Consider the following 10,787-nt stretch of genomic DNA (forward strand, 5'->3'; position numbering starts at 1 on the left):
TCGACAGTGCAGCCTAGGTGGAGTAGTCGAACGCAGATTCACTGAGCGCTCAACACAGACAGCATCGTCGGAAGGAAAGTTGATAAAATAAATTACAAATGTTGTATTGTTCGATACATATGCGTACCGAACCGAAAGCACTGTATCGAACGGTTCAATATCGATACGAATATCGTTGCACCCCTACTATTAACCATACTACTTAACATAACACACAAGTATCCTTGTTCATAGTAAGACTAATATTCTGAAACCTGCATGTGGCCTTTACAGAGTCATACTAGCTGTTTGTACAGCCTGAGCATGAGCATGATAATCCTGGACTGACTCCAGCAAACATAACATTCTGTTTGATTTTATTCAATTGTAATAAAACAAAGTCATCAAATAGCAATTTGTAACCTTTTAAACACTTGAATGTTCTCTTGCTCACACTAGAATACATAATATTATGTTATGCTTACATTTTTGAATCTAAATGTATAATGCAAACAATGTGTTGGAAAACAAACTGTCAGAGGCATACTATGCATTCACTTTAAAAAATAATTACTTTAAGAGCAGGTTTTGGTGTTTTTAGATCCTTTTTTTTTTATATGCACATTTTTCAAATCTCAATATATATATATTTTTTTCAACTCACTAGATTGCCAAGTCTCTTTATAACCATCATGTCATATACACATATTTTTTTTCACCTTACATTTTTATCACATCAACCTTTGTCCAGGTATTTACTCCTACTGAACACATTTAGCTGTGTATGTATGCCGTGTTTGACCCGACAGACATTTGAAATTTGTGTTGGTCATTTCGTTTTTTTGGGTGTTTCTACTTGTATTTGTCATGGTTTACTTACACTGTTTAAATATAAGAAAAACAAGACTTGGACTTCACAGGCAGTCCAGTCTATCGCTCACTGATACAGTACACGATGATATACACTAGACTGCCTTTAAACAACTTGATTGTGCTGTAGTAATTATAAATCCCTGCTATTTTTAAGACTTCCTATATATTTAATGGAAAAAGTAACTAAATAACTAAATTACCGATAAACTGAAGCTCAGTCCACGAATAATAACCAGATTACCTTAACGTTGATTCACATGTGAAGTGTTTTTTCTTCATAATGATTGTGGGTTTGTTTTTTTTTCCTTCATCTTAAAAAACTCTTCTCTTTTCCTCACAAGTTTAATTTTACATTCTGAACATTGTGTCTTCAGTTGTATCAACAGTGCCTTGACACTTTCAGTGAATTCATTTTTTGTTGTTGTTTTGTTCTTTGTTGGTGAACCACATTTAGAGAATAAAAATGATGAATGAAGGGAAATAGACGATGTTGCGATTAAATTTGGAGCAGGCAATGCTACCGGTGACGTATTTGACACTCCTGTATGTGAAAATGTTATTTATAGGTTGGATTGGGGTTCTTAGTGGCTCCTTCAGGCTTCGATGTAACAATCACAGCTGCAGGCAGCAAACTCAGCAGTTCAAAAACTATTCCCTCTGTTAAACTAACAGTACTTAATCCAATTGTGCAAATACGATTATGTCTTGCATTCACAGTTTGTAGTCTTCAGTTAAAGTTTGAATTTGCTCTCGAGGCCTGCTTGATGAGACTGGTTTTCTCCTGTGTCACTTAAAGTCACAGTTGGCATTGCATCGATCTGTTTCTTTTATTTCGGGCTACCCGTACAGTGGAGCAACCTAATTACGCTGTAAAACCACAAAACAAAAGAAAGCTTTCTGCATGATCTTATCATGTCACTGATCTTATCAGTTATAAGAAGTTATAAGATGACGATGCCTGATAAGTAGCCTCGGGATGCCTCCCTGAATCCTGCCGTCTGCTTGGTTTTGGTCCTGTGCATTTGGTCTGCTGAGTTGATATATTGACATTACAGTAAATGCTTCATGTCAGTTTAAAGAAACATGTGAAACCTGTCTACACTTTATATTTTTGTAGATAATATATATTTATTTTTATTCATTGTTGAATAAAGTTTCAATTATTGTATCACTACTAAATTAGCCACTTGACCGTGTGTTTGTGTGTGTGTGTGTTTAACTTTGCATGAGCTTCCACAGAATATTATTTGATGAAAAGCAGAGGAAACAAGCACACAAATTAATAGGCAGTTGTGACTTTATTAATACAGCTATTAAAATATGATGAGTTACATGTTGTTGATGACTTGGCACAAAACTGTATGTAACCCTGAAAATATTTCAATTCGGTTCTTTAGATGGATTTGGTCTAACTCCTCTTGAAAATCCTCTTTGCATCCACACCTTCGTAGGTGTAGCTCTGTTGAAGAAAGATTAATCAAATACAGTTGTTATTTAACTTCACATTTTTTTATGCCGGGATGAAAATTTATATTTCTGAATGTATAATCTCTATTTTTATACGTTTGTAGGAACTCTGCCTTGCCTGTATGAGTTCATCTCCTTGAACAATTCTGGTTGTCGTCAGGTCTTTTCCGTTGTCCTTTCTCTTGAAAATTCCCTTCAACACGTCTCCCTCCAAGGTCCACGCACCCTGAGAGTTGAAACCAACGATGAGGAAATTAATGAAATAGAGAACAGGCAAGGAGGGGATATTGTGCAGAAGTCCAAAGGCTGACTAGGCTGTTTGACACTTTTATAGTTGCGGTATTGAACAGAGGGCAAAGTCAAGGCTTGAAGTATGGATTGTTGACTTAGTAACAGGGACTCAAAAGTTGAAAGTCTAAAGTGAGTGAAACCAGGAGCCACTTTAACTTACTGATAGTTCTGTTCCATCTGCAAGGGCGTACTCAAAGGTGACTCCGAGGGTAAATTCAATTTCGATGTTGCGGAAAGTGCTGCTCTCCTTGACGTTAAACTTGTCTCCCTCCTGTGTGATGGTAATCTTGAGGTTGTCGTGAGCAGCCAGCTTCCTCTTCACCATGTTAACTCCTGTGGATAGACACAATAAGGTTACAATAGATTGAGCAATGTCAGGAAGTTTTACCCGTCTAAAGGCTAATCACTTATAATGCAGTCACAAAAAAATGTGCATGACTATCAGTTTGGTGCAAAGATTATATTTAGACATTAATACATCAGTATTCTTTATTTAAGAAAAAATGAAGATTCAGAAGCAGCTTATCAAGACAGCTCTAGCACTCACCCATTTTTTCCATGAATTTGTCATAGTTCTCATTTTGAGTAACTTTCCAGGTGCCGTTGAAAGTCATGGTGGCGGTGAGGGTGAGCTGGAGGACTCTGCAACAAGGAGTGCCCTTTTCAAACTCTGCCGCTCCTTTTAAATCACACACCCTCTTATCTCATCATCTATCTGATTGCTGATGTGGCCGTTTAAAGCTCATGTTTTTTTTTCCCAAGGTAATATCCTAACTGTGTGACAATGAATAGTTAAATGGTAAATGGACTCAAGCTTATAGAGTGCTTCTCTACTCTACTAGAGCACTCAAAGTGCTCTATTGAATGTTTAATGGCCACTTCATCCTGAATCTGTTTGCCAAAAGTCTTGGTCACAGCTTAACCACCAACCATATTCAGTGCAGAACTGCAGCATTTAAGTCTGCACTATTTGATACAAGAGGAATATATTTGAAATTTCTTTTACTTTAAAACTGTTCCTGCCATTTACTATTATTACAGATCCATTGCACATGTGCACTCCTCCAAATCTGTATGTAGCTAATGCAGGTTTAATCTTATCATTCATCCAAGATACTGCATCGGTGTAGTAGTTGTAATTTCTCTCTTCCACTATACTTGATTATATGTGATACCTTTGTCCTTTATTGCCCATTGCTAATAAACAAGACCTTTGACATCTAAAGTTAATGTTATACAAAACAAAAGAAAAAAAGATTTTTATTTGAGTCATTAAACCATCCTTAAACCATTTTGGTATCGCTACATCTATCACTACAGCTGTCTTTTTCTGCTTGTCTACCACTACTATGTCTACCACCATTTAGTAATTTTATATAATTAATTTACCACGGAAAGTTAATTTAATTTAATCTAAAGGGCATCAAAAACATTGTGAAACTATTAACTAACCCACAACTAACTGCACTATTAAAATTGAAATATTTAAGTTTAACAGAAAGAAAATGGGATGAATGGGACGAATAAAACATGTAGAGCATGTCTTCTCTTTCATCACAGTTTCTTGTCATTCTATGTGTCAAAGAGACCTTTGCCTGACCTTCACTTCCACCTCAGTAATACTGCATCTTATCAGACAAAAGACCTTTCTACCAAGACCGCAGTGATGAAATTCACAGGTGAGTTGGAGCCATAGTTGATCAAGTCTGGTGGAAACTCTTTGTAACATAATTATATCCTTTGAGGTTTGTCCAGTTTGTAGTATAAGTCATAAAAGCACGTGACAAATGAGACCATAGACTGAAAGGGTTGAATTAGTGATTCAGTGAACTCCATTTTAGTAAATACTAAACAAATGCTGATAACAAATTTCCGTCTTTTTCAAATCCATTCAAGTACAGTCAGGTGCGTAGGTTTTTGGACAGTGACACATTTTTTGTCATTTTGTCTGCGTACTTTACCACAGTGACTTTTAAATCAGGCAATCAATATGTAATATAATTGGATAATTGATTGCCAAGAAGTTTTTATTTTAGTTATTGTTGCACTGGCAGAATTGATATGAGGTTCAAAGAAATGTAGGTGAAGAAGGCCATCACTAGGCTTAAAACCTAAATAAATATATCAGAAATATATATTTTTTAAAAAATAGGAGAAATGCACTTGCAACAAGCTCAAATGGCCTGGAAGACCATGGAGGAGGACTAAAGTGAAATTTACAATATCTAACCCAGAAAAACCTCTAGGAAATTCGCATGCATTTGTCAAAGTCAACAATCATAAGACGGTTTCATTAATGTAAGTAAGTACCGAGGATTTACAATAGGGTGTAACTGAATGGGGCTGCAGTAAATGCATGGCAGAGCATCTCAAGACGGTAAGCATAGCATTTGGTGATGTCCATATGGTCCGGACTTCAGGCAGTCATTGACTGTAAAGGATTTTAATCCAAATATGAAAAACAATCTTGAACTTTAAATCTTGATGTTTGTTTGTTCAATTAACTTTGAGCTTTTAAAAATTAGTTATGTGTTCCTAAACAATTCATGCTAAACCCTTGGAATTAAAACTGAGGGTCTTGTTTGATTTAAAATCCACTGTTTTGGTGTACGAAGGCAAAATTCTCAACATTGGGTCATTACTCGAAAACTTTATGGACCTAACTGCTTAACATTTGTTGTGCTACCAGAAGTTTACAAGCAAGCTCATGATAATTCCATGCTGGACCTTGACCTAGCAAGATAAATTTGGGAACGGAAGATAAGAGCACTTGTCCCTCACTCTTTAATAACAGTGAAAGAGACTTGAGCAAGACTCTTAACAGCTTATTAATTCTCCAGAGTGGCTCACTGACCAGACTGTTGTCAAGGCCAGACCCCTCACTGAAAAAAAGGGACTGGCCATCTCTTGGATTTATGTAAGCATCTTGCATGTATTTCATCATCATCATCATCAACTTTATTTATAAAGCACTTTAAAACAACCACAGCTGACACAAAGTGCTGTACATTGGAACTGTAAAATAAAATTACATGAGATATAAATAAAAAACAAATAAAAGAAGAGTGAAATCATTAATTAAATAACTACTGCATTAAAAAAGAAACTAAGTCTCACTGAGGTTAAAAGCCAAGGAATAAAAGTGGGTTTTAAGACGTGATTTAAAAGTGGACAGTGAAGGGGCCTCTCTAACATGCATGGGCAAATTATTCCATAATTTTGGAGCCACAATAGAGAAGGCCCTGTCCCCTCTGAGCTTCCTCCTGGATCTCGGTACCTCCAGGAGCAGCTGGTCAGCTGACCTGAGAGACCGACAGGGTATGTGGGGATGAAGAAGCTCAGAGAGGTAAGGCGGGGCAAGACTGTGTAGACATTTAAAAACAAACATAAGAATTAACTCTAAAAGACACAGGCAGCCAGTGCAGAGAGGCCAGCACGGGGGTTATATGCTCTCTTTAACACAATTGCCTCATGTTTTAAAGTTAAATGTAACTATATAGTGTAAAAACTACATGATATGCAGAAAGGGTGTATTAAATTGTTCATATCATGTTCAGGTGAAGTAAGTCAATAAGATAGCAACGTTAAATCTCGTGAAACCACGCGTGATTTCATCTCGCGGGCTTTGGATCGTGGTTTAAAAAAGGCATCCATCTCAGTCAAGTCGAGCAGCCAACTCTACGTTTTTGGTATGTCTTGATTTTTTGAATTAATATTTACCATATTTCAGCCAAATGTAGTTAAACGTCTAGAGTGTCGCCATGTAACATGCTAAAAAAAGAGCCGTTAGCTTATTTGCTGTTTTATCTGTTGTCAAAGAATTGGCGCTTTTTCATTTGAATTTGTCTTTGGCACAAGAGCCGTAATATCACGTTAAACCTAATGACGAGGCACTCATAACATAATTTGGTTTTCTGTGTGAATAGATTTGCCAACTGACTCTTCAGTTACATTGTGTATTTACTGCACCGTGGTGTTAGTGAGATTTTGGACATTGAACAGCTTTAGCTAATATCATCAGCGGCATTATGCTAGCTTACATCCCTACCCCTCATGCCCTCACCTGCTGTCCTTTTGTTTTTGTTTTTGTTTTTTTTGCTGCACATTGAGAGATTACCTCTATTCTGCATTTCACCAGGAGTCAGCTGATGGATTGTGGGTTCAAGGTGTTATGGTAAGAAAGTATATTCTATTTTCGTTTCTGTAACTTAATTATAATAGGTTTTTTATAATTATTAGGTGCATGCATACTCACCCTATTAATACAACTGAGAAATCCAAAATCTGCCATAGGTTTAACTTATACCTGTATGTATTGCCAGAAAGGTGATTACTGGACTCACATTAATGCACACTTGAACTGAAATGAGGTTGTAACTTGTGGGTTGTTGGGTTGCAAATCAGAAACAAACATCTTTGGATTTTTTTAATCCCATAAGATCTGGAAACACAGTTTTTATTCAACAAAACATTGCTGATTAACCAAGCACAGTGCCTGCTGTTATTTCAAAATAATTTTATGTCATTTCAGATAAAATGCAGCATTCCAGTGCATCCCAACCATGCCTTTACAGTCAAGGTTTCTGACGGAGCTGAGTTTCTCTCTGACAGTCTGCTGAAAGTGTTTGCAAAGTGATCGGGGGAACAGGGCACAAAGCTAAAGGATGTAGCTGCCATTATGACAGTAAGAACTTTAAAATTCTTTAACTACAAAGTGTATATGTATTGCATTAGGTCAGTAAAAGATTTTTATGCTACATCCATTGAAACAGTCAACTATTACCTGTGAGTAATGATTCCACTAAAAGGATGCCATAATTTTCGTCATGCATTTACTGGCCCACTGAGAAAAATTTATATTTAAAAAAAAATAAATGTTCTGGAAACGATATATCCATAAAGTTGATGTCAAACAGGAACTTTTGATATTGCTTTGTAGATGCTGGTGTTGCATGTTGACTGGTTTAAAAAGTCAAGAGTTTTTGTCTGGGATCATTTTCTTCTGTGCTACTGAAAAGTTCACAAATCTCTGTTTTCTTTGTTATAATAGTCAAGGATGACATTAATGCTCGGAGTCCCTCATCAAAGTGCTCCGCATCTGTGTGAAAGACAATTGCAACATCTTGGTGCAGGAGTTCATGGTGAGTGTTTTATGAGTAGATTGTGGATTTGCAACATTTAAAAATGCATTTAGTTATCCACTTGATCCTCATTGGACTGGTTAGGACCAGTAGTGCTCTTTAATAATTTGAAGTTCACATGAGGCCTGGTAGTGAACTCGGCCACCGGCCCTTGAGGCCCCACCCCCACCCCTGTATTAGGGGTCACATCAGTGTGAAAAAACTTTAAATTTGTCATTCTAATGAACAAAGGAAAATCCCACCAGTATTTACATTAGCTTTTGTTTGAAAAAAAAAAAAAAAAAGACCAACTGACCAACAGCTAACCAAATTGTGGGGCTGAAAGTCTCAATTCTAACATCTTCTGAGTGACATAACCTGGATTTCTGATGGGCCGGTGTCTTTCTAACAAAAACTAATGTAAAGCATTTGAAATTATTATGTTTTTCACCCTCTCTTAGAAACTCTGTTAGACCATGAATGGCAGCATGGCAGGCCACTCTTTGGCTATAGCTATTTACTATGTTGCTTGCATTGGTTTAAATTACTCTAACATTAGAACTGGTAGATTCAAAAGAGATGAGTTTAAAAAGGAATCTTAAAGAAATGTTTTGTGTTTAACCAGGACTTGACTGAGGCCACTGCACAGATTGAGAAAACCACAATGAACATCTGTCTCCAGAGATGCGCCAGGCAATGACTTTTCTGATGTTGTTCTTCAAGATCTGGATAACGTGACCTTTGCAGTAGCCATGCTGTTTGGACCTTTTTTATTCCTTCAACATGAGTTACCCATCACAACTCTGCTACACTTTTGAGGTGATTCAAAGGGTGGTAATGGAGTTGGATGCAACTCAGCTCTCAAGAAAAGCTCACAACTAAGACAAAACTGCTCCTGCAACGAAGCTCACTGTTATGCATGTGAGGTGACCAGCTCTAGGTGAGAGGACATTTAAATCTCACACTTGTTCTGCTGCATTTTTGAAGCTCAATTCCAGGAACGGATCGCAGGGTTCATTCTTATATACTCTGCAACTGCCATGAGGACGAGCCGTTTTTTGTTGTTGTTTGTTTTTCCTTTTGCTCTGTACAAGTTCTGTTTGTCTGTTTGGCAGCATTTTTAAATTTCTCTTTGTATTTTTTCTTTCTTTTACTAGTGAAGAGATGTAGCGTGAACAGTTATACAGTCTAAATATCCCATATGGGTCGTGTGAAATGGTATTTTCAGTTTCATTCAGTTGAAGTAAAGAACGTTGAATATTTCTAAGTGTGCTGTTTTGAACCAACATGTCACAGTATGATCAGTGCTGTAATTTTTGACAGTCACTGTATCAATGTTATTTTTGCGTCTCTTGAATAAAGGTTTTGACCTGCAAGTGCTAATTTCTTTAGTTATTGGGGTAAAATGGGTAGTGTTAATAGGAAGGTGTTTGCCAATTCAGTAACCTAATTTAATGTTAATGGAAACTAACATTACCTCAAATTGTTTAGTTATAATTGTTGTTTAACTGAATCTTGATGTCAGAGGCCTTAAATAGAATGTTTTGTATTGTTCTTTCCCAACATTTTTCAAAAGAAACAGTCTAATTTCTTTGCTGTGATTGATTCCAGAGAACACGGAAGAACTGACATTATTTAACTGTTGATTTATATAGATTCAGTAGAGGAGTAATGTCAGTTTCATTCTTTACCTACTGCAGTGAAATTAGACATGTTGTTTTGAAAGGTTACTGGTGGATGCCAGCAACCATCTTGGAAGAGGACAATACAATCTGTTATAAGGCCTCCATTTGAAAATTGTGTATTTGATACTAGAATATAATAGCAAAATGTAATTTGAAGATAACATGTAGTATTTAAGTGACCAAGTAGTATTGGGTAAAAGTTATTGAATCGTGTTGGGATAACGTGAGAAAATTGTGAAGGATTAAAATATTCCAAGAGCTCAAATTACTTCATCAAAACATGTTTAAGTCACATTTTATCAACACAAATTGCACAGGTTTATTGAACATGAATAAATTGTGTTAATTTAACTCAATTGTTTAAGTTGCTGCCAAAGCAAAACATCTGTGTGCAACAAATGTCCACCATTGAATTAAGTAAATCCAACAACATATTTTTTTCAGTGCTTAACGCTGATCACAATCTATAGTAGAACTGATACGGATGATACCTCTGTTTAAGTTCCTTAGTGCTCCATTTGATGAAGGAGTTGTTATAACTATTTACTACATCTGTGGTCACTGGGTGAAACATTTAAATGCTATATTACCTCAGGAAAGTGAAATGAAAATCCAGTTTACCTTTTTCCAATATCTGGTATCTAATTAAACACAACTGGCTCTTTAGCTACAGAGCTGAAGAAGAGCTACTAAAGAAACCTCTTGGATGAGAGGTAAAACATCTTGAAAATAAAAATTAAACAAGTTCAGCTGCGACATTTTCAGTCTCCTTAGACTGGAATGGCCTGGAAGACTGAGAACCTACACAGACTTTTTTGCTACAGGTTTACTCCCTCCCTGACTTTACCATTAGCTGCTAGTATTAGCTTCTGTTGCATTGCTTGAAAACAACCATAGAAGCAACATGGTAAATGTGTCTTTGAGTAGTTATTTTGTTTTTCACAGTCTCTAAAATTTTCTAGGAGAACAAGGTGCCACATTCTAAATTAGATTTAAGGACAATACCTGTAATTTGAAAGATACTTGCCTTGGCCAGTGGTACAGCTCATCCATTTGTCCATCCATTCTCTTCCACTTATCCTTATCAGGGTTGCAGGGGAGGGATGGAGTCTATCCCAGCTACCTTAGGATGAGAGGTTGGGTGCACCTTAGACAGGATGCCTACTGATACCTATGGTATCAATTTCAAAATCCTACATTATGTCAAGTTATTGCATTTACAAGATTTCCAGAAAACTTAACCTCCGACTTTGAAGTTGATTGAGATTTGAATTCATCTGAAATTTTTAGTGGATACAGGTGGTATCAATTTGAAACACCTACATTGCTTCATTTTCGAGTTATCACATTCACAAACTTGGGTGTCCACATT

General features: G+C 36.5%; 1 protein-coding gene and 1 long non-coding RNA gene across 4 annotated transcripts; one reads left to right on the plus strand and one right to left on the minus strand.

The window, feature by feature from the left end:
- Positions 1-2,143: 2,143 nt before the first annotated feature.
- Positions 2,144-3,273, minus strand: fabp2 (fatty acid binding protein 2, intestinal). Its single transcript, XM_082537838.1, has 4 exons — positions 3,158-3,273; positions 2,771-2,943; positions 2,438-2,545; positions 2,144-2,311 (listed from the first exon to the last, which is right to left on the minus strand). The coding sequence occupies exons 1-4, from the start codon at positions 3,222-3,224 to the stop codon at positions 2,261-2,263; spliced, it is 399 nt and encodes a 132-aa protein (XP_082393964.1). The 5' UTR covers positions 3,225-3,273; the 3' UTR covers positions 2,144-2,260.
- A 2,220-nt stretch (positions 3,274-5,493) lies between these two features.
- Positions 5,494-9,106, plus strand: LOC309709117. Of its 3 annotated transcripts, XR_014277430.1 has the most exons (6): positions 5,494-5,527; positions 6,168-6,299; positions 6,749-6,784; positions 7,142-7,294; positions 7,661-7,751; positions 8,356-9,106. It is a non-coding gene; the product is annotated as an uncharacterized lncRNA (long non-coding RNA). The 3 variants fall into 3 exon arrangements; XR_014277431.1 differs by lacking the exon at positions 5,494-5,527 and having other exon boundaries at positions 6,073-6,299; XR_014277432.1 differs by lacking the exons at positions 5,494-5,527; positions 6,168-6,299 and having other exon boundaries at positions 6,708-6,784.
- Positions 9,107-10,787: the final 1,681 nt, after the last annotated feature.

The sequence above is a fragment of the Aulonocara stuartgranti genome (genome assembly GCF_965226115.1).
Source record: "Aulonocara stuartgranti genome assembly, chromosome: 6".
NCBI lineage: Eukaryota > Metazoa > Chordata > Actinopteri > Cichliformes > Cichlidae > Aulonocara > Aulonocara stuartgranti.

Coding starts and splice junctions, on each gene's coding strand:
- fabp2 (XM_082537838.1), bottom strand. CDS start 3,224: ATGACTTTCAACGGCACCTGGAAAGTTACTCAAAATGAGAACTATGAC. Junction 2,944..3,157: donor CAAATTCATGGAAAAAATGG/GTGAGTGCTAGA, acceptor GTCTATCCACAG/GAGTTAACATGGTGAAGAGG. Junction 2,546..2,770: donor CAGATGGAACAGAACTATCA/GTAAGTTAAAGT, acceptor TTCAACTCTCAG/GGTGCGTGGACCTTGGAGGG.